Genomic DNA, 27,162 nt, shown 5'->3' on the forward strand with positions numbered 1-27,162 from the left:
CAGTTAACCTTCACCATAACACCGTCCTCCAGGTATGCATTTCTCTGTGCAAAGCCAAAGCTGACAGAATGGCTCCCTAGCCCTGCCCCAGCTCTGCTGCCGTCTGGCTCTTCGCCTGTACAGGGCACAATATCTCTCCCAGCTGTGGACGACCAAGGCCAGACCAAGCAGGAGCCCTCCTGGGCAGTCCAGGAACCGCTGAGCCACAGGACCTAATGCAGACTTTGAAAAACTTTCCTGTCATTCTTGTGCTGAGCTATGGATGTTTCCAAGTAGGTTTTAAGCTCTCTGGCCACCACTAGACACTAGAGTGGGGAGAGTCCATAGAGATCGTGTTGTTTGAGGAGGAAAACAGACGCAGAGAAATCTGAGCCTTGTTCAAGACCACAGCCAGTGAATGTCAGTGTTCTGTCCCGCACTTGTCCCTCAAAGGACGGTAGGATCGGTCCCTCCATTCTTCTTCTGTCCCCAGGAAAGGAGTGAAGGCCACTGTCTCCCATCCCCTCATCCCCCTGCCTCAGGAGCTGGAAATCTGAGAGGATGCAGTCCTGCATGCAAGCAACTGCTTTTCTCCTCCTTCTAGACTCCCAGGAGCTAGGAAATGAGACAACCACGCTGCAACTGTCTTATTTCCTAACATTTGTACAGCCCCTAAACCTTCATATTTGTGATTTTGCTTGATCTCCCCACACCCCACACCTGCATCCTTCCACTGGACAGACATGGTCAAGATCAAGTCCACCTGTGGTGCCCAGCCTAGACCGCCACAATGTTAAGCAGCAGCTGTCTCAGTCCAGCAGCCTTCTGACTATGAAGTCATGTCCATGACCCCTACTGTATCCATTGACACTAAACCAGACAGGAGTAGAGACACTTCAGTGGAAGCCTGGAGGTGGTCCTTGTGTATCAAAGTTCCGGCTTTACGCAGGCACCTGCTAACACTAGACCTGAAAGAAATGTCTGGCCAGGTCCCTTAGCGTCCCTTTCCTTCACTAGCCTCTCCAAGGTCACACTGCCTCTTTCCTCCACCCACCAGAGTCAGATAAAATGGACACTGCCTGATTTGTAGCTGCAGTGACCCTGCCACTAGTCTTCAGCAGAGAGTCTGCTTTACCCTGAGCCTTTGCCGGAGGCACCATCTTACCCAGGTATTAACTCCTGATTGCCTTGGTATCATGAAGTTCTTAATTCCCCCACTAGGAGCCAAATCCCAAAAGTCACACTTCGAGTTTGCAAAATAATTCACCGTAAGGAAGCTGGGGTTGATGTTAGGCAGAGAACAAAACCAGTCTTCCCCTTCTCTGTTCTGGAGCACTAGAACACGTGAGCCTCTCCCACTCATACCTATAGCCCCAGCATCAAGCACCACTCCCAGCACATGGGCACTCAGCCTGATCTCGGGGTCTCTGCTTTTAATGAGCCACAGCCTCCGGGTACCGGGGAGGCCTCCCATACACAGGAAATGTGTCCGGGACCTCATGGGAACATCTCTGCAGAAGAACCACTCCAGACCTCATGGGTCAGGGAAGGCATCTCAGGGGAGCTGCTTCTGTGAATAAATGATGACATCAAACTACTTCCAGGGAATCCCCAGTTTCCAGCAACTGGTGAGGCCCGGGACCGTTGAGTCCTTTCACTTAGCACAAAATCTCTCCAAATATAGATGTGCGGAGGCCAGCTTGAGAACTGCACACACACTGATACCTTTTTTAAGCTTTCCTAAGCACATGGGGGCTTGGTACAGGAAACATCTTACCACCCAACTCTTTGGTTTCCAGAACTCAGCATCTATGGTTGCTGTGATGAGGCCGGTCACCTGGTGGATGCAGACAAGTCTGGGAACAGTCATCTGGGTCCCAGTTGGAAATTGAAAACCACTGGAACGGGCTTTGGGTGAGCAGAGGAGGCCTTGAAAACACAGGCGGGCAGCAAGGAACTGAAATCTGCAGACACTTGAGGCTCTGACAAGGAGAGAGAAGAGCCCAACGCTAGTCTGTTCAAGCTGGAGACCCAATGGGTGAGCTCCTCCTTTTTCCCTCCAGGAGCAAAATTCAGGAAACAACTCTATTGCCAAGGGCAGCTCAGAAAAGGAGTAATGCATGGAATTTTGCTTTGTTAAGTGAACTGAGACAGAATGAAGATCAGAAAGAAGGGAAGGCAGGCAGTCTATGACCCGCAAAGATAAAGAGAGGCCAGCAGCAGCCAGTGACGCCCATCGGGCATTATCTGATGAAGGGCGAATACAGGCACTTCTCCTGGCCCTGATTATCTATGTGGGGAAGATGTACGTGAAAGGTAGGCCTAGCAGGAGTGGACAGGCAGCAAAGCCTGCTGCATATGACAATGCCCTTTGCCTCCGTACTCCCTGATAGAGGAGAGGATGTGAGGCTCATCAGCTTTACTTACTGCAATCCCCAAGAAAGCAAGCCTGATGGATTCTATAGACTTTTCAATCCTAGTTACACATTAAAGTTGCCTAGGAGGTCTATGTAAAATTATAGGTACTTGGACTTCACCCCAGATCAGCCAGCCAATGTCTGGAACAATTTTCTGGTTGTTGTCAGGTTTGCTGTTGCTGTTGTTTTAGGGACAGGAAGGGATAGAGGGAAAGGGAGAGAGAAAATCCTATGTAGGTTCTACTCCCAGCGCAGAGCCAATGTGGGGCTCTATCTCACCACCCTGATATCGTGACCTAAGCTGAAATCAAGAGTTGGACACTTAACTGCCCTGGTGCCCTGAGGGAGTTGTTTTGTTTTGTTTTGTTGTTTTTTGGTTTTTTTTTTTTTTGGAGGGGAGGGGTTGTTTTTAAAGCTCTCCAGGTAATTCTACTCTGTAGGTAAGATTAAATTACAAAATCTTGATCTTAAACTAATTCAGCCCAAAGAATTCCAAGTTGACCAGATACATCTTCGCCACCTCAACTCGGGCAGAGCCCTGCTCTAACAGCAAGTTCAGCTCAGCATCCCTTCCCAGCAGAGCCCAGAAATCCAGGTTCACTACTATGTCCCCACAGAGCACTGAACAAATGCTTCAAATACTTGGTTTAACAGTTTTCCTAGGGACCAGGAACTAGACTGGTGGTTGCTTTAAACCAGAATAGTCAGGCTTAGGGAAGAATGTTGTAATCCCACAACTGGGTGCCTCCTTCCACGACCTGGCCCTGCCAGGCAGGAAAGGCCTGGTGGATATTCACGAAGGGAGGTAGTTGTGATCATTACAAGAAAACAAAGTGCTTTTCATGCTTTGTGTTTTCTATTTCTTGTGAATCTGAATCCCTTCCTTACAAACTGCTATCTTGTTTCTACGAGGTGGGGCAGAGACCAGCTAAAAAGTATTTTAAGTAAAAGGCCAGTCTAGCTGATAAGTTCCATTCAGTGTTATCAGTAGCTGTTAAGTTACATTTCTGAGAGCTGAGGGAAATAAAATGCTTTGTTATGTGATTCAGGAATATATCTTTTTAAAATAGATTTAATGACTCCCTTCCCCATATCAACTTTCCCCTGCCTGCTATCAAAATGCCCCACAGACTCATATAAGGTTCATATAAGGAATGAAGAAATCAATACGAGTGGCATAGCATTAACACATTCCCAACATCCTAAAGCTACATTCCTGCAGAAGTATTGGTTAAAATGGGCAAAGTTATTTAGATACTAGCCAGTTCCAGGATGATCTAGAATCCACCTGAACATTTTTAACACAGGAGTCAGCAAATGTTGTTTGCAGAGATCCAGAGAGTAAATATCTTAGGACTGTGGGCCATATAACCTCTATCACAAAGACTCAGCCTTGCTGTTGCAGAGCAAAAGCAGCCACAGACAATATGTAAGTAAGGTTGTATGGATATGACTGTAATCCAAAACATTTTACTTGCAAAAAGAGGTTAGATTAGGTAGTTTGCTGACCCCTGTTCTACGAGACAATAGCTTCCATATACTGATCCCAGTGATATTAAATGGATGACAAAGAAGAAAGAATAACATGGAAAAAGACTGATATGGATTTAATGACAAATATTCCATGGTTGCTGAACATTAGAACGCTGTCCAAGGAACCATCATTAAATAAAACAATCTGAAAATAAGGCAATTCTCACATATACAAGTACACACACAAAACCTGTTACTTTTAAAACCATTAAATTATTCACTATTTTAACAAACAGCTGTAAAATAATATTACAGTGAAGGAAAATGTGCACAAACTTCAGAAACACAGTTCGGATTGTCTATGAACACAGGTTCTTAGTCCGTATTTTTCACACATGTACAGCCTCTTGATCCTGAAGAGACCACATGGCTCAAGGGGTTAACTTCTCATCTTCTCTTTCCAACTCAGAGCTCAAGATTTAATCAAGCCATTTAACCTACCGAAACTGCTCCAGGTTTTGCTAAGGAAAGAGCAGCCTGCACCTGACCAAATTCCCCAGGAAACAAATGATACACTTGCCTCCACCATCATTAATGAGCTGATGGATGGAATCTTCAAATGAACATTTTGAAGGGTGAACCACGGTTAATAGAGTTTGCTGAAAAAAAAAAAAAAAAACCCTATTACTCTCAAACTAGATATAAGAAATGACCTCCTGACTGCATTCAAATTCACTTAATGCAGCTATGTTCCCTGAAGAATTGTAAGAAAAATGGAATCACATTTTAAATGCACCATGAGAGTGGGGGTGTTGGTGGTTGGACTGTTTTCTTCTGCTAAGGGATTTGCTCATAAAAGGGATACTGAGGTGGTGGCTGACTCTCTTATCTCTCGTACTTGAAAGAAGAGAGGTCAATGAAATCCAAAGATTTCCACTGCCACCAAATTATTCTATATAAGCTTCAATCCCCTTCTCCTGCTGAACTATCTCTTGAAAGCTGCCCATATGTAACATAGCTGATGCAGATGAGACTGTACAACAGAGTACAATGACAGCAAAAGGCCACATAACCCATAAAGTGGATAATTAATCCATGAACAATCAAAAGTTGGATGAGATTTCATAGGCACAGACTGGAGAGAACTTAAAACGGCTGGAAGAGGTAGATGTGCGTAACAAAAAAAAAAAAAAAAACACAAAGGAATAAGATTACCTACAAACTGGTTATATTATTTTCAAAAGAGTCCTAAATACTTAGTATTCAGAGGAAAGAGAATAAATAATGGACGTTTACTTTGTTCATATTACTCAACTAAGAGAAAATAATTAGTATCTTGCAAAATTATCTATCTTTTGAAAATCTATTTGCATTTGCAAATAATAATAAACTGATTAAGAGGGCAAGATCAACAGGCTATATTATACAAGCCCAGAATTCTCGGGATTTTTTTTGAAGGTGTTTTTATAAGGACAAAAACATGCTTTCCTACAGTCCCCAAAGAGGTTCTTTGCTAAAATACAACTGATCAAGTATAAATTACCAGCATCCACAGAAAAAGTTTGCTAGAACTATAAAAACAATCTTGCAGTTTTTCTTCTTTTCCTTCGAATGTGTCCAACAGTTTGTGAAGATGCTTCCATGAAAAGTACAGAGCAACCAACAATCACTAGTGAAGGAAACAAGACTGCTTTCCACAACTCTAACTTCTAAAGGCTAACCTAGGGGAGGGATTTTCAGCATAGGTGACTGAAACCTGTACAAGAGTCATCTAACTACAGCCCCCTACTAGACAGAACAAACCTAAGACACCCTAAATACATGACAAAGACCAGCTTTGTCAACAAGGACATCTTTGGCCTTTCTAGACTAGCCTTAAGTTTTCCATGAAGCATTAGAATCTTCAGTGTCTTTATTATATAAATCATGACAGGTAAGTCTTTCTAGCAGCTGAGCTGGAGAGCACAAAAGGTCAGACCGTACCTATCCACACGGTCATCTGCCTCTCTTCAAGAACAGCCTACTGTACTCCTGTCCCCAAGTCTTCCCTATGATAGGGGTCATAATACTGATCTAACTTCACAAAGACGTGAGAAACAACTAACAATCATTAAAAATCATAAAGCACTTTACAAATATAAAAGTGCTATTTTGGCATTTATAGAACAACCAGAAAACATTCATTGCTTGTGCTATTTGGCAATTTTGCACTTACACCTCTCCCTGCTCGTGCCTTCCTTGTGCAAAGCCTTGAGCTTTCTACTGTGCCTCCCCGTGTAAGTAAAAGACATTTATTTCTACTCAGACCAAAAGTCCATTACAACGTGGATGACAGTGGCTGTTTGACGATCTCCCCATCTCCCCCGTTACTACCAAGGGGGAGGGGTGCACTGGATACAGAGTGAAGGCAGATGAGACAAAGAAGCCTTGTACCCCAACATGTGAACATTTGCTCTCCTGGATTTCTCACATAAGGCTGGCTAAACTCTGAGCTAGTTGACTTTTGTAGCAGGTCACTGGGGCAACCGTTGCTGATCTGAGATTCACTGGAAACAAGCATCATGCTGGTCTGGGAAAGCGAAAAGTCACACATAGCTAGGATTGTTTCATTTCCCTGCACTTAGAAGATCACAAGGGAGACCCGAAATACTGGGCTTGGCACACCCCTAACACCTGACATCCACATAGACCACCCTTCACCCAGCATGAAGCTAGACTACTTTAAAGGAAGTAGCAAAGAACCAGGGGGCAGGACCAAGATTTCCCAGGTGACCTTAAAACTAGTTATGAATGAGTGTCTAAACTTCAATTTTGCCCTTGAGAACAGTGTGTAAGCTTTCATGCCCAGTTTCCCCTGGATGCCTCAAAATAGCAGCGAACTGTGGCTCAGAGAAAGGAAGGGAAGAATATACAAAATATCCTCTCCAATAGGATGGACAAGGTTCCTCTACTTTTCATGAGACTGCAGCCGATGTGGGGGGGGGGGGGGTGGCAGGGCGAACAGTGGCTTACCAGTTGGTGAGACCAGGACTGAATTATTCATACCTGCCCTGTAACCACGTCCTCCCCTTCCCTGATTCCCACAGGCCCTCAGAGCCCCACTACTCTATCGCCTGCCATCCTGTTCACTCCCCTATGCCCCCAACTCCCCTTCTTCAAGGTCCTCAAAATGCCTGCACTCCCACCGGCTCCTCACGCCCTGCTGTGCCTATTTGAAGAAGTCCCCGCTCAAGCACGTGTCCCAAGCATGCATGTCCTCGTTGGGGAGGAGGCAGGCAAATGATCACATCCCTAAAGAGCAACACTTACGCCACCCTCCCCTTCAAGACCCCCTAACACCAAGAGACTCCCCGGCTACTCAGATTGTCCCTCCCGCCCCACACCCATTTCCTTCTACACAGTCTAGTCCCAGGACGTCTACTCCCCCACATGCTCCCCGAGGGCAGCCACCCAGCGGCCCAGCCCTAGCACAGGTGCAGCTTCTGGTGCTGCGCAAGGTGCGTTTTGTAGCGGAAGCCCTTGCCACAGCCCGTGCACTTGTGCGGCTTGTTGCCGGTGTGGATGCGGCGGTGGCGGATCAGGTGCGAGCTCTGGATGAAGCTCTTGCCGCACTCGATGCAGGTGTAGGGCTTCTCGCCCGTGTGCGTGCGCTGGTGCTGCGTGAGCGTCGAGAAGTCGCTGAAGCGCTTCTCGCACTGGCCGCAGTGAAAGGGCTTCTCGCCGGTGTGCACGCGCAGGTGGTTCACCAGGTGCGAGTTGCGCCCGAAGCCCTTGCCGCACTCGCGGCACACGTAGGGCCGCTCGCCCGAGTGCGTGCGCTTGTGCGTGAAGAGGTGCGAGCTGACGCTGAAGGTCTCGCCGCACTCGGAGCACATGTAGGGCTTCTCGCCCGTGTGCACACGCTGGTGCTTCACCAGGTCCGAGCGCCAGCTGAAGCGCTTGCCGCACTCGCCGCAGCCGTGCGGCTTCTCGCCCGTGTGGATGCGCTGGTGGTTGGCCAGGTGCGAGCGGCGCACGAAGCCCTTGCCGCACTCGCCGCAGGCGAAGGGCCGCAGCGCCGCCGCCCCCGCGCCGCTGGCCGCCGCGTGCGCGCGCCGGTGGCTCAGCAGGTGCGAGCTGAGGCTGAAGGCCTCGCCACACTCGGGGCACGGGTAGGGCTTCTCGCCCGTGTGCAGGCGCCGGTGCTTGAGCAGGTCGGCGCGCCAGCTGAAGCTCTTGCCGCAGTCGGCGCACAGGTTGGGCCGCTCGCCCGTGTGCAGGCGCAGGTGGTTGGTCAGGTAGGTGTTGCGGCTGAAGCCCTTGCCACACTCGCCGCAGCGGAAGGGCTTCTCGCGCGCGGGCCGGGCCAGCGCGGGCCCCGCCCCGAGGCCCCCCGCCCCGCCCACGCCCACGCCCACGCCCACCAGCCCCACCACCCCGCCGCACTCGCCCGCCAAGCCGAAGGGCTCCAGGCTGGCGGCGGCCGCGGCCTCCGCCAGGCGGTGCATGCGCTGGTGCTGCAGGAAGGCAGCGCCCGGGCTGAAGCTCTCCCCGCAGTCGGGGCAGATGGTGGGCGCGTCCATGATGCTGGCCATCAGGCTGTCGAGCTCCCCGAGGTCCACGGCCACGGGGTGGTGGAGGCGGCGGAAGCGGCGGTGGGCGGCCTTGTCGCTCCGGTGCCGGCTCCCCAGCGAGAGGTGCCGCCTCCAGGGAAGCGTGGGAGCGGGCGGCTGCGCCTCTTCGTCCGGCCGGTTCTCGCCTGCGCTCTCCTCTTCTTCCCGGGGGCTCCGGGAAAGGCTTTCCGACTCCGACAGTCCCAGTCCCAGTCCCGGGAACATCGCCATCTCAGCTACGCCAGACGGGTAATCCTCGCGGAGGACAGCCCCTTCTTCCTCACTCAGCAGCCCATCTGCAACAGCAAAGGCGGCAGTGGGGGTGACTCTACTTGGTGTTCAAGGGGTGAAACCCAGAGGCAGCCAGTCTCAGTTAAGAGTGTGGAGCACAGAGTACTCCCCGCCCCCCGCCCCCCCCGGTACTCTCAACCTCTGTCTCTCCAAGGCCCCCACGATTCTAGCCTCTTTTCCACCTGGTGCCTCCTGGGGAAGGCCTACAGGACACTGTGCTCTGAAACCTGGGCGAAGCCCACTCACCTGCCCCCTTGGCTGGCCAGTTCTTCTAGCAACTATCTCGAGGTCCAAGCCCCACCCACGGTACCGAGGCTCTGCTCCACAGAGCCACCCGGAGGCCTGACAGCTTAAAATGGGCCAGGCGGGACTTTGTGGGATCTTGGAAGAGATTAGCTCACTCTAACAGCTACCAATGCCTTTCAAGGCCCTGGCCGCAAAGACAAGACCACCTGTCCTAACCAGGTAACAGGCTGATTTTTAAAATATAATTTGTTGGGGTAGGACAACAAACCAAACACATCCCAGCTTAGGGGCTTCACTCTGCAAGTCGGGCAGGGGGACTGAGCACAGGACCTAGAGCTGGTGATCACAACTCAGAGACCATCCCAGAACACACACCTGTCTCTCTCTGGCTGCTTGATTCCAAGCAGAGGGCACTCCAGAAAGTTAAGAAAACGTGAAAGACCAGGCGCTTGTGTGCACTGCAGGGGAGAGCAGCAGGAAGTCTGGGACATGTCATGGGGGGAAGAAATGAACCTCATAGTCTTGGCCATAAGGTATTTCAGCTCTTTTCTGTCCCCAAGTCATGCACAGAGCAGTATAAAGCGATGAATGCCGGGAGATGGAACCAAGGAAGTAGGTGGAGGGCCAGCACTTCCTCTTTCCAGGTCAGGAATAGCAAGGGGTTTAGCAGAAGATTTGAGCACTTTGGGCATTATTCGCATGAACCAGGGCAGGTCACTTACCACTGAGCTTACTTATCTGCAAACAGAGATGATGACTGTAACTGTAAACATCTGGAGACTTTGTTTGCTCAGTACTATGCTAAGTCTTCACCTGCAGCAACTCATCTGAACTCCCCCAACAACCTGATGAGGTAGGTTCTGATACACGAGCTGTGTCTCCTCTTGTGTTGTTGTGGGACTGTTAATGTATAGCAGTGTTCTATATGCTGTAAAGTGCTGCGCTAGTGAGTTACCCTCTTCACCCATGCTTACCAGAAGAGCCCACTTCAGACTGGACTGAAGAAAAGGATGTTTCTCAGGCTTAAGGTGATACAGAATCCGCTTAATGGTCTCCACTAGAAGGCTCTCCCACAAAGAATGCTGAGGCTGGTTCTAACTCTAGAGGAGCTAGAAATAATTGTGAGTGGGGCAACTTCCATGAAAATGCCAGCTTTTCCTCACCTGGGCAGATGTCAGACACCAGTTCCCTCTCCTCTGGGTCCCTTCCTAGAGCTTCATCCTGTGGGTTGGAGCCCAGCTCCTGCTCTGGGTGGCCTTCTCTCTTGTCTGCATCCTGTGGATTAGAGCCCATTCCTCTTTCTTCTGGGTTCCGTTCCCTGTCTTCAGAGTTCTCAAAATCAGAGCCCATCCTTTTGTCTTCTGAGTCCTGGGCTTCATACACACCCTGTTTATTTTCTTGTTCCATCCAGGAAGAACTGGACAAGGGAGATGACCGGGACCCCTGTTCCAGACAAAACACAGATAAAGGTCAGGTCAGTTTGGCCTCATGCCCCCACCATATCTGGCCTTGATTTCCACGAAAATCAGTGGCACAGTCCAAGAAAATGTGTAGAGTTCCAAGCCTCAGATGACAAATCGCTGCTACACCCCACATTTTAAGATGCACAGAACCAAGCACAAAAGAGGCTGGTCTGGGTGGTGTGGGAACAGTGGCAACTCATTCTGAGACCACATGCCAACTCTCCCTGGATTGGATACAGTTTAATCTGCTTCCATCTCTGAAGTGGATTCTTCTATTACCATGACTTTTTAGCCTTAGTGTGGCTGTTCCCATCTTTCAGCTGAGAAAACCGTAAAGTTCAAAAAGAAGACCCCATTAGCCTTAGACTAACTTGTAAGCGGTAAGGTGGGGATTAAACCAATGAGCACCTGCTGCCTTCCTGCAAGCAGTGAGTGAAAAGAACTCAAGCTTTAGCAGGTCTGCTGGGGGTGGAAGAGGATGCAGGGATCCTCTATGATAGAAGTCATCACTTTAGCCTTACTACATATTTGGCCTTACTATATCCTTTAATTGTAGGGAACCCTGAAGAGGAACGTGACCCCCACATAACTGGTAACCCCTCTGCAGAAGAGGCCAACATGTGAATTGTAGGAAGAAAATGACCTCAGATTCCTAAACCTTTTGTAGAGGTCATATTTACATGTAAAGGCCCCTTGCCAAGACTGAGCAGTTGAGCCAAAAATAATCGACTTCTGCCATCCATCACTCTTACAGCTTAGCTCAAGGCAGCAAAGCAGATTATTGGTTAAGGATCTTGAACTAAGACTTTGAAATGTCCAGTACTCTCTGCCTCAGCAGCCCCCAAACAGGACTTACACCAATACAGCTGAGCAAGATGTTCTCTCCTTGTCTGGGAGCTTTCCCTGCCTCTGTTGAGAGGACTTTCCCCAGGGCAGCCCTGGCTCTGCAGACTCCTGCCAGCCTTACTCCAGGGCTCAAGGCAAGTCAGTTCTCCTCTCATTGTCTCAGTGTCCTCCTCAGTGCCAGGAGGACAATGATACTTTTTAACCCTTCTCCCAGGAAGGATGTCAGAGGAAACATTAAAATGGGCTTTGGAAAACACTGTAAAGAGGAATTGATCCTGAGTTTTACAAACATGGAATACATGTGTCATTTCTCTTTCCCATATGGAATACACATTATTTCTCTTTTTAAGTCCCGATGCCATTCCAGCACATCTCAGACATACCAGCACCACCATAATTTCGGCAGATACGTTACCCTAAATAGCATATTGTACCCTTTCTCAGAGATGAGAATCTATTCCCTAGATTAGAGTGAAAAATGAAGCTTATCCCTTAAACATTATAAGAAAATGCCTGTGTCTGTGGCTGTTTGGTCAAGAGAGTCCTGGAACTCAGTTTCCTTAGAATATACATAGATTCAAATGACAGGTTTCAAAGACTCGGGGTGAGAAAAATCTCATTAAAGCTATAAACTTTTTAAGAGGGGTATCACACAAGAGACTATTGACCCTAAATCACTTCTACCCATAACTCTCAGCCTTCTGGTACTCAGAAGCCATAGAAAGTACATCCCTTGAGTCTGCATCTATAACACACCCCAGAAGGCCAGGTGTGGAGAGGCAAGAGTAGGATTTTCAAACATGTGACCTATTGGTTTGCTAATGGCTGAAAGCAGAGAAGAGGTGGAAGCCTATGAGGGACCTAATTTAAGGCCAGCATGTAGAATTCTACATCAATAAAATAATCAAATAAGTGTGTCACCAGAAATTCATAAAACTAAAATGGCCAGGTGTGGTCCTGGAATGGCACAGAAATGACTATAGCTCTCCACACAGAAGGGTGGGCATTAGGGGTCTCTCTGGAAAGCAGAGAAGCTTAGGGTTTCACCTCTAATCCCTTTTAAAAAGGACACAGCACTTTCTTAGTACCTGAGGCATAGCAACATAGAATGAGAGTACTTTCTGACTTGTGATTTCTCAGGGGCCAAGAGATAATTCATACCAGAGATATTAAACCAAGAAACATAGCTTTTATAGATTTAAGGGGAGAAAGGAAAAGAGGCCGAGGCCAAGTTCCCCAGTTGGGGCTGGAGTATGAAAGTTCACAGCTCAGAAGGTTCTGAGCTCCCAAAGGGAACATGCGCAGATTCTCATTCACCTGAGAGGAGGGAAGATTAGGTATGCTCTAAAAAGAGTGGGAAGCTCCTGTCACCCAGAGGGACACCACTCGTGGGCACAGCATCTACTCAGATTTATTTAAAAGTGCACCATGTTAGAGCAAACCTGGAAATCTACATGCCCCACAATATAGATTCCGTTCCATTCACGCCGTCACAGCATGAGGTTCCAGGCAGCTATCAGGGAACAGAGAAGGCTATTTAGAAGTAAGGAAAGGCAGTCATGATATATTGTTAGATAAAAACTAGCTGTTTTTTTTATCTCATTTTATTTATTACTATATGCATACTTTGTAGATATATACATGCGCACACACATATATATTTACACACGTATATACCGGTTCAAAGAGAAGAATCAGAACATTATTGAAGTGTTAAATATCTCTTGGTCACTTCTAATGGTTTTGTATCATTTAATCTAAACAACTCAATGATGAAGGGTATTATTTTCCACTTCAGAGATGAAGAAACAGGCACAGAAGTTGTAACTAGCTCAAAGTCCTACAAATCATTAGTAACACAGTGGGGATTCAAACCCCTACACAACAGCTCCACTGTCCATTTAGCCCAAAGCTAGTATGCTGCTTGGAATCACTTTTCCTTTTGGTGAACATCTATATTTTCTATAATAAAGATATATTTTTATCAGCAAAAAAAAAAAGCCAACTTTGTTTTTAATGTGATAGGATACATTGAAGAAAAAACTACAATTATTTTAGAAACAACAAAAAGACAAGGGCAGATGTACTTATCTCAATCTATGGAAGACTTAATTTTCAAAAACGTTATCTAAACAGTGTGGTATAACTGAAGTGTCAGTCAGTGGATCTGTAAGCACATTTTGTTCCAACTTCTTGCCCATTCATTCTCAGAATAAAAACTAGCAACATGTTTTTTGGGGTAAGGCCAGGGCTGGATAATGACTGGGTGGCAGGGCACTGTGATAGATTTGCGGCTACACTGACCTAGGTTCAAATCCTCTGCTCTGTCAGCTACTTTACTGTGTGCAAGGTACTAAACCTGGCTCATCTTCAGATTCTGCATCAATAGAAACAAGTATGCTACTGCCTATAAGATTTGTTCCTTATATCCTATAAGATTTGTAAAAGTAGCAGGCATACAGTAGAGACACAATAAGCAGTAGTTATAATATTATGAAACTTAAGCCAACTTCTTGACTTAAAAAACGATGTACATGCACACATACCCTCACTCTGTATTCACCAAGAATGGCTTGTGGCAAGAACGAGCAGAGCTTCCTGTGGCCTGGCTACTAAAGGTTCTACAACCAACAGCCCTGCCCTGTGGACACAAGAACCAGGGAGGGGACCTAGGGTAAGGGAAGAAGATGCAGTTCCATATTGGTTCAGAGATGTTGATAATACATCCTGTATTCATGGGATCCCTGGGTGGCGCAGCGGTTTGGCGCCTGCCTTTGGCCCAGGGCGCAATCCTGGAGACCCCGGATCGAATCCCACGTCAGGCTCCTGGTGCATGGAGCCTGCTTCTCCCTCTGCCTGTGTCTCTGCCTCTCTCTCTCTCTCTCTCACTGTGTGCCTATCATAAATAAAAAAAAAAAAAAATACATCCTGTATTCAAAAAGCATAAGCAAGCTGAATGAGGTGTATGTACAAGAAACCCTGGCTGTACTGTAAGGGACAGCCCCCTGCGCATCGCCACAGAAGAAAGAGAAGTATAAGGCAGGAAGTAAACCAAACAGGTAATGGTGGGAGCAGTCAGGTGGACCAGATTAATTCTGGGTCTAGTTCTAATCACTGAACTAGCAGAGATGGGGAAGAGCCCATGTTTTTGGCCAGCAGAGCCCTATGCTGTGTAACTTTTGAGTACTTGCCTCCTTTGGGGTTCTGTTCAATGAGGAGGTTAGGTCTGAATGTACCTGAGTCCTCTTCTAGCTTGTCATATGACATGCAGGAGAGAGTTAATCCAAGGAGGCATCACTGTCAGTGTCATTAGACATTTTCAGCTGCAGCTTGTTTACTCAACTTGCAAAGCAAGTTGCTGACATCCCAAATGCCCGCCATCACCACCACAGCTTTCTCTTGGGTGCAAGTGATTTCAGGGTGGGATCCGTCAACTTTGCCAAGACCATTCTAGAATCTGCAATATTTTTCATGTCCTTTCCTCCTACCCCATGCCCACCTAATTCAAAAAGAGTAATGTTCATTACCCTATGAAGTCACTAGGAAAATGCTCAAGTGCCTTCTAGATAAATTTGACCCCAGTTGAAAGATTAATCAGATCAATTTAAAGATAATGCCACAGAGTGGAAGTAAATGGGATAAAGTATGTTGGAAGGAGATATGGGGGTGAGAGAGAGAGGAAATGAGATGAGGGAAGAGAAAGTGAAGCCCGAGTTAGAATTTATTGGCACATTTTCCCAGTGGCCCCCTCTAGGGCTCTTTGCAAAACCTAGCCCTTTCCAAAAGCCAGAGCCCCACCACTTTATGGAGTCAACAGCACTTCCTCGGAGCAGGCTGGGGCAGATAAGCGTGCCTCACCTCTCCCTCACCTTCCTGAAAGATAAAGCACTGGCCATCTTTCTCCAGGGCATCTGGCACAGGACCCCACACTGTCATGCTACCTCTGGCCAGGGTGGGTGGAGTAGCAAGAGGTGCTCCCAGGCCCCTGCTGTGAGATGGTCTCCCACTGGGTGATGCAGCTCATTTGAGCTCCCGGTAACATAGCTCCACTCCGAGGTATAGTAAGGAGTCTGGCCAGCATGTCCTAACCCCTTGCCTTGGCATTGCTGCCCGGGAAGGGGGTGCTGGCCAGGACACGCTGAGCCTGGGGAGCCCAGGAAGCAGAGCGAGGCCCACCCAGGGCCTTGGGCAGGCAGAGGGCCCTGGCCCCATGCAGACCCCACCCCCGCCCCCCAGCTCCTGGCCAGCACACTGAGCTGGTGGGGGAGTCATGTGCCATGGCCACTGCCAGGTGGCCGAGAGCCAGGCCGGCGAAGCTGTCATGTCAGGGGAAGGAAGTGGCCAGGCAGAGGGCCAGGAGTGGCTCCCACTCCACCTCCTCCAGGCTGCAGTGCCTTTCCTGTCTCCCTGTCCTCTCAAGGGTGCCTTCCTTACCTCAGCATGGGCAGGCCAGCCTCCCCGCCTCCCCTGAAGCTGGTCTGAGGCCTCCAGCCTTCACTTCCCACGCCCCCTGCACACCACTCGCTCCCTGGGGAGGGTTTCCATAGCACAGGCCGGGCAGAGACACCCGACTGGGGAGAATGCTGGAAAAACAATTTAAGGCTGCAGTTCAAAAGGCTGAACTCATGACCATAACTGGGGGCTAATCAGGGATTCCAGGGGGTTAATCATTTGTCAGTCCTCAGCACCAACTGTGTAAACAGTCAGCTAGTGCTAGCCTCTCTGGGGATATGGCCATCAGGGTCCTGCCTCCTCATGGGTGAGCCTGTGGTCATAAAGAACCCCAAGGGCAAAGAAATCCACCTCACCATATTTGTCTCTTACCATATTTGGATGCCTCCAGTGATCAAGGAGAATGTGTCTGCATCCAAAGGGGGCAGCTGACTTCCCCGGTCACACACCCAGACTGTCTGACCCAAAATGCCAACTTCCCAAGTGGCAGGCTGCCACAGGAGGTGAACATTAATTTCCCACAAAAAGCCAAAAGATTGCTGCAGCTAAGTACTGAGTACTCACCAGATAGGAGAAGCTAAAATAATATGGTTTCTTCCTTGTGGTTACTGCTTTTTTACCTGGAGGGGAAAGCCCAAGTTGAAGGAATAGAAAGGCTCAACCAAGGCAACAGAAAAATCCATTTACAATCCTCTTGGCCAGAGCTAGCCTGAGACGCCTTCCAATCTCTTTGGTCAAGAATAGCACAAATGTCCTTGGGGTCAGGCATTTCCTGTCTGTTGGTTAGGCTGGGGCCCCTCAGTTTGGCCAGAGGGCCTCAGCTTGTCACAGCTGTCAAGCCTTCACCACCACCCTACTCCTGCTGCAAAAAAATAAGAATTACTGCAATTCAGAGATAGATTCTAAGTGGCCTCAAAGCAAGATCACCTGAACTTAGAGGAAAAGCACAAAAGCTACAAGTTCTCACACAGGCATGTACTCATCCATGTTCTACACTGAACTGATTAGAATGTCACCTGATGCACAGAGTATCATCCCCTCCATTCATGATTTTTTTTCTTCACTGTGCTTGGCATTGTACTACCACCACTACCTATTATACATCCTCGACTTTTTTTCTTATCTAGCACTTGGGCAGTCCTCTTTGGTAGCTGGCTCACATGTTCAACATTTGTTATTTCATGGACTCATCAAGTTGGAAATCCCTTAGCTCAAATTGCTTCTACAGACAGGGAAGTGAGGCTTAGAAAGGGAAAATGAGCAGGTCAGAAACCAAAAGACAGCTTGCTAGAAGGGTTAGGGCCAGAATCTCAGTTTACTGATGGCCTCTCCAATGATCCTTCCATCTCTTTAAAAGAACACACCACTGGGGGCAGCCCCGGTGGCGCAGCAGTTTAGTGCCGCCTGCAGCCAGGGCATGATCCTGCAGTCCCGGAATCGAGTCCCACGTCAGGCTCTCTGCATGGAGCCTGCTTCTCCCTCTGCCTGTGTCTCTGCCTCTCTCTCTCTCTCTCTACATCTCTATGAATAAATAAATAAAATCTTAAAAAAAAAAAAAAACACACACCACTTTAAAAACAGCCAGCCAGATAAATCCAGGGCATATACTTACTTGCCTTTCTTTCCTCCCATACCATTTGTCAGCATTCTCCAGAGAAACAAAACCAACGCGATGTGCATATAGGAAGATTGGCCCATGTGATTATGGAGACTGACAAGTCCAAAATCTACAGGGTGGGCCAGCAGGTTGGAGATGCAGAAAAGTGGATACTACAGTTCCAATCCAAAGGGCTGTCAGCTGGAGAATTCCTCCTAACTTAGGGAAATCAGTCTTGTTCTATTTAGGCCTTCAACTGATTGAATGTGGCCCACCCATATCATGGAGAGCAATCTGCTTTACGCAAAGTCTACCAATTTCAATATTAATCTCATCCCAAAACTCTGCCACAGAAACACCCAGAAAGTTAGATCAAGTATTTGTGTACCTCTTGGACCAGCCAAACTGATGCATAAAATTAAGCATTACACACAACAAAAAAGTCTACAATAATCCCATCGTAAGTCAAAATTTACTCATTAAAAACATCTTCTTATATATGGGTAGTTGCATGCGGTACGTATGTACTGAAAAGGACAGCAGGGAAGACTCAAAATTAATCTTAGCCGAAGAGCTTCAAAGACACATATATGTGTGGAGGCAGACACTCCCATTGCAGAGAGAGATGCAATTTAACAATCTCTTGAGGACAAGAGAGAAAGCAAACTCAGAATGCACAGCAGGTATATGTGGGATATGGAAATTGTTAACAAACAGCTTCATTCTGGAGAGTTGATGCTGGAAATCCTTGGTAAGGTTGCCAGATGAGGCCAGGTGTCCTCAGGAAGTGTTTTCCCCCAAATGATTCTGTGATCATATTTCCACTGGAATGAACGGTCCTCAAGAGAATGCTCACCGCAGCAAACAGGGAGCGAGGAGTGTTGGGACCAAAGGGTTTGATTCATACATTCAGTCACCCCAATTTCCCACTACAGATTCAACAGGCAAAACTTCTCTTCCAATTCTCTGCCCAAAATAACCGTTTGGCATTGTTGCTGAAGAATGGCTGGTGTTCCAGCCCAGTTCATTTCAGCAGCAGCTAAGTGACACCTCTGCATATAATCTGCCAAGGTGTCTTCCAACAAAGAGAAAGCAGGGATAAAAATGTAGAGACGTCTCCTGATGCTTCCGTTTCCCTGCCTAATTAAATTGTAAACTCTAGAGCTAGACTGTTTTCAGCACAAAGTGAAACATTTATATACACTGAAAACCACCTTTCTAAAAATGACATGCTTGTGTTACTCTTATTTCCTTAAAAATAACATTATCAGCAAAACCCAGATCATAGGAACTACAGGAGGACTACAGGAGACACATCAATAACAATGATAAAAATAGCAAGAATGATAAATCGAAAGGAAGGAAACTTTGTCAAACTTATGTCAAAAAAACTTGAGATGGATCCAGCAACATCAATTTCAGACCTTATTTGAAACCCAATTCAACTAAAGTACAAAAACAAATTATATGACAACTCGAAAATCGTGAATGCTGATTAGGTACCTGACAGTAAGAAACTTGTTCATTTTTTTAAGGCATTGGTGTGGGGAATAGATTTCCAACGAGTTCTTATGTCTTTAAGATATATACATAATGAAGTATTTCCAGGTGAAATGATACATCTGGAATTTCCTTCATTTGAAATGAAATGTCTGGAATTCCAGGACAAAGGGGAGTAAGCAGGGAGGTAGATGAAAAAAGATGGCCATTTGCTGATCACTGTTGAAGCTGAGTGGAGAATGTGGTTTTACTATACAACTCTACCTACTTTCCTATTTGCTAAAAAAGTTACCAATAAAAGGTCTTAAAATAGAAAACATACATTTTTGTTTCTGAAACTGAAGGTTGATTATATTCATTTAAATCCTGAACAGACTGTAATAAAAGGTCAGTGACTTCCACAAAAGAATTAGCTTGCTTTTACAAAGTATGCCAAATCAGGACTCATTAAAATGCTCAATAGCAAGTAGAGCCCATGAGAATTGGGCGCAGAGGCAGTGGGGTAAAGAGACTGAAGGACCTGAACTTTGATGCTTTTGAGACTTTTTTTTTTCTTTCTATGAGATAGAAGAATAGCTGTGATATGCAAAATAGAAACAGAAAACGGTTTCCACTTTCATCTACTTTTGTATTTCTGGAGAACTCAAAAAAGGATCTTGCCACACAGCCGTGCTTATTTATTTCCACCATTAGTTCAGCAACTTTACACCCCAGACTAAGAGGAAGTAAACCTGGTGAGACGTCATGGTCCTGATGAGTCTGTGAGAAGAATGCTTTATCCCCAGGAAAGTCAAACTGACAAAATGATGTGAGTATCCAACAGATTGAGTACATCAATAATTGGTCATCCCCAGAATGATCTTGTAAGGGCATGATAAATGTCAGGGTGTGTGTCAGTGAAAAGGAAGCTAATACACTAGTGATTTATGAAAATGTGATCTCTAAGAGATGAACTCTGGCAGAGACAGAACTACTTTACCAGCCCTGAGAACTTTTAAATTTAGACAGTGTCCTTCTCAGAGAGAAATGCCATCCAAATTTATTCACACCACATTGCAAAGGGCACAGGGAGAAGGTATTGTGTTCCCACTTTAGGTTGGAAAAAACCTCACAGATATCGATTTTAGCAAAGGGTGTACAGAACTTGTCACAGGTCACGGCTTTCATTCAGGAACTGGCACACTTGTCTCCAGAAGACTGTAGGGTCCCAGGCTCATTCACTGTTTGCATACCATGGTTCCCAAGCCGTTCATGAGGCTCAAGCCCTTTGGGTTCCTTCTGTCCCCTTTACCTCCAGCTTCTAGCATTTCCTGGAAAGATCAGCAGTCCTACACAAGCTTAGAAATAGAATAATGGTATTTTTCTTTTGCGTGGGTTCTTAGCCTGAGGACCTTCAGAGTCCATGAACTCTCTGAAATCTTATGTAAATGTGTCTGCAGAAACTTTTTTCTGATGAGGAGACACATAGCTATCCCTTGGACTCTGAAAGGATTCGTGGCCCACAAACAAAACAAAAACCCTGCCGTAAACCACTCCTACAGAGGACGCACGATACGTTCCTATCAGAGTATTTCAGAAATCCTCAGTGGTTTTGGGGAAGAGGGATAAGAAGAGCGCATTGCAGCATGAAATCTTTTGGTGGGTTGGTGGGGAAGAGAAGATACTGACAGTAGATCCAAAATCAGGTGGTAGGTGGAGATAAAAAACATTGGTTAATTTCAAATAAGGGCTAGAGCAGAATGAGGGATGCAGCAAGAGGGCAACCTGCCTGATTGATTTGCTGGTCTGGTCCAGTACCCTATTTTACAGATGCATCAGGTAACAGAAACTCAGAAAGGTGACATGAATTACCTATGAATGTACTAGTTAGGGGCAGACACTAGCTTAAAACATGGACATTGCAACTTTTGTTCCAACCCCCTTTCTGTTCATCCCCACGCAGCCTGTTGGTGCTTGGCTGAAACACACTGATGACTTGCGGCCCCCTATCATATTAGCTCACCTGCTTTTCACTTCCTAATCACTTGTGTTACACGGCAGGTGCACTAAGAGGGCCTTAAGTAGCTCTTCAAGCCTCTAACACACAGCCTCTCTGGGATGTAGCTAATTTATACAAGTTTAACGGTGGGTTTATGGCTCCCATCAGCTGCTTACTTGGGCAGTGAGTCAAAGCACATTAATCAAGCCATTACCTACCAAGGACACAAAATGCTTTGTTAGCTAATCCTCCTTTTCTCCAAGGAAAAAGAACTAAAATCAGGCCAAAGTCGCCAACTCATTCCAAACAAATCTTCAAAGTGTTCACAAAGTCATCCTGCCTGCAACTGAAAACCTGGAAATACCCAGGTGAAAGGGGCGTTCGGGGAGTATCCTAGAACTCTGCAATATAAGGAGCCCTGATTCACCACCCCTAATGGCAAGTAAAAAAAATGTACCACCCATACTCACCCAACAGGACCTATTACTACAAATACAGTTTCTCAGATTCACCCTCTTTTTTATTACATCTTTTTGCTCCTGCTGTAACAGCTCTGCATTCTCTGTGTGGGAGGTGATGCAGAAGCAGGCCAGGTGGTGGGAGCAGGCCAACCACAAGCTAAATTTTGCTGAAGAGACACTATCCACAGATAATGAGACAATCTCATGATTTTTTTGTTGTTGTTGTTGAAGATGTCTTTAAAGGATCTCCTGTTTTACCCATAAGGAAAATGAGGACTGGGGGAAGTAAATGGCTTGTTTCAATCCACAAAGGTAGTGACTTGTTGGCAGAATTGTGACTACCACCCAGGTTATGTGATTGCTTTGAAGTTCAATCTCCCCTGCACTGAACCCCCCTAGCCAGCTCTGTCATATTTATGGGTTTAGTGCTCTGGAGTTATTGATACAGCACTTCAAGGATGCTACCTTCTTCCTTCCTATTTTTTCTTGTTCTCTTCTTTTTTTCTATTTTTATTTTAATTATTTTTCCTCTAAAAAACAACACAGGAAATGTTCTTCAAACTTATCTTCATGGGATGCTTAGAAATAGTCTCTGATTTAACTACTTTTCTTAGAGAAAACAGATATCTTGTTGGCTAGAAAAAAGCGGTCATTTGAATTAGCTTTGACTTAATGGAGTGTTATGGTAAACAGTTAATATTTCCAAGTCCTTGGTAAAGCATTTGAAAGAAAAGTCATGAGAGAGGTGGGGGGGGGGGGGGGCGTTTAGAGAGAAAAGAAAGCCCAGGAAGCATCAACCTAAAGAATTATTGGTTATACCATTTTAAAAGAATTTTAAAAGACATTTTTTTCTAGCAAACTATGAAACTCTAAGGTGAGATGCTTTTTCCTCACATTATCATTTTTTAAATTCCCCAAACTAATGATCAAACTAGATTAGATTCCCTTCTGCAGTGCCATGTTTTGGCCAACAAGTCTCACAGGCTCATAGGAAAAGGAGGGATGGGTGCCAGTGAGCCCTGCTAAACCGCTTCATCATCACCACACACATCAGTTTCCCAGTTAACTGCAGGCTGCCCATGTGTGGGCCATCTCAGCAGATAGTATTTTCTGCAGCTGACTTGCTTTCAAAATAATCTCTCTCTACTTCCTTCTTCTCCAAAAAATAATGTTCCTCTCCTTTGTTTCTTGGACTTGCCTATGGTTTTGCCATAGCTTTCATGTCTCAAATTACAGTTCTCTCCTTTTCCCAAATAAACCCATTTTGCTGGTAATATAATGGACTTTTATTTTTAAGGTTAACACCATCAACGCTGTAAAGTGCTTGGCATATACAATAGGAATTCGGTAAATGACTGCAGAAATCCTGTTGAGACACTTTCCTTGGCAATACTCTCCTTCCCTAGCATTGATGTTATTACCTGCCCCAGTCCTCCCTGTGATCACTTTCCACTTTGTCTCCTCCTCTTAGCCCCTAAACCAGTCAAACTTCAAGGTTCTTGTTTGCATTTTCTTCTCTTGATCATCTAGCCCCTTTTCCCTAATTTGAAATAAACACCTCTATCCAGAGGCTGCAGTAGTTTGAACCTCTTGCCCAAGCCCTGATAACCTGCTCCAGGTCCATGTTTTCTAATGATGCACCAAGCATTATACCCGAGGAGCTCTAATATCCTTCTAGTCCTGAAATGCTGCCCTGCACATTGGGGGACATGGGACAGGAGGTGTCAACAGACATGGGTTCAAGTAGAAGTTTGCCACTTACACGTTGTATGCCCTTGAGACATTTATTTATCTCTTTGAGGCATAGTTTTCCTCATCTATATAAGAGAAAAACAAGTGACCTTGAAAGGTCTTTCTGAAGACTAAAGGAATTTCCATTTATAATGTATCTGACCCTTGTCACACCAAGAAACATTTCTTTTCCCGAATCTTCATTACAAATTGGCTCCTCACAGTGCCCGTTTCTTTTCATGCCACTCTGTCCTTACTCACCGCGAGGCTCAAAACCCTGGAGTCTGGCCCTTCGTCATCCCTTTCAATCAAATTGGCTGCCCAGTCCTTCGTCCTTCCTTTTACTTCTTTCCTGTGGCCACTATCACTGCCGTAACATCTTACCAGTTACATGCACCTACACACCACCCCTGGATCAGTCTTAGAACATAGGTGCTGGGGCACCTGGGGGGCTCAGTGGGTTGAGCGTCTGTCTTCAACTCAGGTCATGATCCTGGGGTCCTGAGATCGCTGCTCCATGGGGAGCCTACTTCTCCCCCTCCCTCTGTTCCTCTACCAGCTTCTGCTCTCCCCCTCTCTTAAATAAATAAAATATTGGAAAAAAAAAAAAAAAACTAAACATAGTTGCCACTGCATTTATTTCTCCTGCTCCTAAACCTCTAATTGACTCTGCCACTCTTCAGAGCAGCACAAACTCCCAGTCCTCAACAATATAGCTCAAGACTCTCTTACTGCTCCCTGACCTCTAATGGGCTAATGCCAGGCAAAAGGATTGCTTTATGCTCCCCAGAAGGCACCTGTGTTTTTCCTCTTTTAGCCATGCTCTACCTCCTCAGAGAGAAACAGCGTGATGCAGTCTCTCCTTTCCTGAGTGAAGCAATATCTGTAGTGGTTAACCACCTGTATGAATCCAGCCTTTAGCTCTATTACCTTAAGCAAGTTGCTCAATCTCTTTGAGCCCTGGTTTTTTCATCTATAAAACAGATAACAACTATACATACCCTATATGCTTGTTAGTGCTCAAGGAGAATTATTGTTTCACTTCGTATGACTTTTTTTTTATTTAAATTCAATTTGCCAACATATAACACCCAGTGCTCAACCCATCAAGTGCCCTCCTTAGTGCCAGTCACCCAGTCGCCCCATCCCCCCACCCTTCTCCCCTTCTGCAATCCTTTGTTTGTTTCCCAGAGTTAGGAGTCTCTCATAGTCTGTCTCCCTCACTGATTTATCCCCACTCGGTTTCCTTCCTTTCCCTTATAATCCCTTTCACTATTTCTTATATTCCACATATGAGTGAAACCATATGAAAATTGTCTTTCTCTGATTGATTTATTTCACTCAGCATAATACCCTCTAGTTTCATCCATGTTGAAGCAAATGGTAAGTATTCAACCTTTCTGATGGAGGAGTAATATTCCATTGTATATATACCATATCTTTTTTTTTTTTTTTTAAGATTTTACTTATTTATTTGACAGGGAGAGAAAGAGAGAGAACACAAGCAGGAGGAGCAGCCAGAGGAAGAAGCAGGCTCCCTGCTGAGCAGGGGCCCGACATGGGGTTCAATCCCAGGACCCTGGGATCATGACCTGAGCCAAAGACAGATGCCCAACCTATTGAGCCACCCAGGTGCCCTACCACATCTTCTTTATCCATTCATCTGTCAAAGGACATCTTGACTCCTTCCACAGTTTGGCTATTGTGGACATTACTGCTATGAACTTTGGGGTGTAGGTAACTTGTCAGTCATATGACTCTTTATTTTTTTTTTCATATGACTCTTTAAAGTAGTTTTCCTTATCTTATTCTGTCTGACATTAGTTTTTAAAATACAATCAGAGTTAGAATAATTTGTATCTTGTTTGTTCTCCCTCCCAACCACCTCTTAACTGCCAGCTGCTGTTGGGAACATCTTGATTTACTCATTTTGGTTACTTCCCACATAACGGAGCCCTCAAATATTTCTCGAAATGGATAAAATTAGGTGTACTTATTTCTCTCCCTCAGTCTCAAAAGGAAGAACTAACAAGACCAGGAAATGTAGTGATCTGGCCAAGATCACATTAGGTAAGGCAGAGCCATGGAAACAACCTAGCTCCCCTAATGGGATCCAATAACCTATCAGCACCAAGAGCCAAGCATGCTTAATTATCCTGCTAAATAAGTAGACATGATAGAAAGTGGTGATTAGTTAGCTTCAGAAGTTAGACAGAAAATTCTCAAAAAAGAATCCTGCATCCCTTGGCCAAATGGTAGCACCCCTTGTTTGCATCCAATTATCCTGTTGGGAGTCCTCCCCTCCACTCCAAGACTTTAACACTCAGTTCAGCTCTGCGAAGAACAGAGGTGGCACAGAGCTGTGTTTGTGTTTATGGTGGGAAATGCCACTAGACTCTGCCAGTCTGACAGGACAGCTGCTTCTCTCTCACCACTGGAGGAAAGACAGGACTGGAACAAACAGAAATTAAATGATGAAAAAAAAAAAAAAGACTGATAACTTCAGAAGTTGCTTGGTTGGGGAGGAGGTTGGGGGAGGGCATATCTGAAGCACAATCAAATACAGAATAAATTGATATTTAACACTGAACCTGTCTTTGCAGACCAAAGCTTATTCTCTGGCAGTTTTCAGGAGTTTGGTACTTGTTTTGGTTTTCTTACTACTATAGGAAAGGCACACATGTCTTGATTTCTCTTCTCTCTTACATACAATCATCAGCCTAGAAACCTTTCTCCTAAGGGTCCGGAATTTTAAGCTATGAGACAAACATAGGCTCTGGAAGGAGTTTGTAAAAAGGGTCCATGCTCTACAGAGCATAGGTGACCAGAAATATTTTACCAAACTACCAATTCAATCAATACACACAGTACCCAGTAGGGACTAGGGAAACAAATAAAAAGAGTTCCTATGGACAGAACATGAGAGACTCCTAACTCTGGGAAATGAACAAGGGGTGGTAGAAAGGGAGGTGAGCAGAGGGTGGGGGTGACTGGATGATGGGCACTCAGGGGGGCACTTGATGGGATGAGCACTGGGTGTTATGCTATATGTTGGCAAATTGAACTCCAATAAAAATAAATAAATAAAAATAAAAATAAAAGAAAATCTGTGATTGAGAAAAAAAAAAAAAAAGAGTGCCTATAGCAACTGCCCCCAACCTGGTCCAGGCTGAGGCCACAGTCTGGTAGAATTCAACTGACATTTACCTTATTTAAAAAAAAAAAAAAAAAATAGGAGCATTTCTCTAGGTTTGTTTCACATGGGAATTCTCATTTCTCGGGTAAGCTGGTTTTACATTAAAATAGATCTGGCACACATACACTCACCAAAAAAAAAAAAAAAAAAAAAACAGAGGAAAAGCTTATATATATATATATCAAGAGAATGAGAAGACAAGCACAGACTGCAAGAGAATATTTGCAAAAGACACATCAGATACAGGACTCTTATCCAAAATATACCAAGAATCCTTACCACCTAACAATAAGAAAATGAACTACTTGATTTTTCAAAAGGGGCAACAGGGGCAGCTGGTGGCTCACTTGGTTAAGTATCTGCATTCGGCTCAGGTCATGATCAGGTCCTAGGATTGAGCCCCATGTCAGCCTCCCTGCTCAGTGGGGAGCCTGCTTCTCCCTCTGCTCCCCCCACCCCCGTTCATGCTGTCTCTCTCATTTGCTCTCCCTCTCTGAAATAAATAAATAAAATCTTAAAAAACAAATCAAAAGGGGCAACAGAACTAAACAGACATCTCACCAAAGATCTATAGATGGCAAATAAGCCCTATGAAAAGATGTTCAATGTGATATGTCATTAAGGATCTACACATTAAAACAACGACATACCACCATGCATCTATTAGAATGGCAAAAACTTGGAACACTGACAACACCAAATGCTGGTGAGGATGCAGAGGAACAAGAACACTCCCTTCTTGCTGCTAAGAATGCAAAATGGTATAGCCGCTTTGGAAGACAGATAGGCAGTTTCTTACAAAACTAAGCATTTCATACCATATAATCCAATACTCTCACTCCTTGGTATTTATACAAATGAGCTGAAAACTTATGTCCGTGCATAAAAACCTGCACATGGAGGTTTACTGCAGCTTTATTCATAATCAAAACTTGGAAGG

At 45.7% G+C, this 27,162-nt stretch overlaps 1 protein-coding gene across 1 annotated transcript in view; it reads right to left on the reverse strand.

Annotated features, from left to right (window-relative positions):
• Positions 1-3,982: 3,982 nt before the first annotated feature.
• The window catches only part of ZNF697 (zinc finger protein 697), a 30,475-nt gene continuing 7,295 nt past the window's right edge, over positions 3,983-27,162 (reverse strand). Inside the window, exons 2-3 of the mRNA XM_038561923.1 lie at positions 10,162-10,441; positions 3,983-8,757 (exon numbers count right to left, since the gene is read on the reverse strand). Coding sequence (XP_038417851.1) covers positions 7,334-8,757; positions 10,162-10,405 — 1,668 coding nt within the window. The 5' untranslated portion in view covers positions 10,406-10,441 and the 3' untranslated portion in view covers positions 3,983-7,333. The remainder of the gene's footprint in view (positions 8,758-10,161; positions 10,442-27,162) is intronic.

This window comes from Canis lupus, chromosome 17, assembly GCF_011100685.1.
Source record: "Canis lupus familiaris isolate Mischka breed German Shepherd chromosome 17, alternate assembly UU_Cfam_GSD_1.0, whole genome shotgun sequence".
NCBI classification, from domain to species: Eukaryota; Metazoa; Chordata; class Mammalia; order Carnivora; family Canidae; genus Canis; species Canis lupus.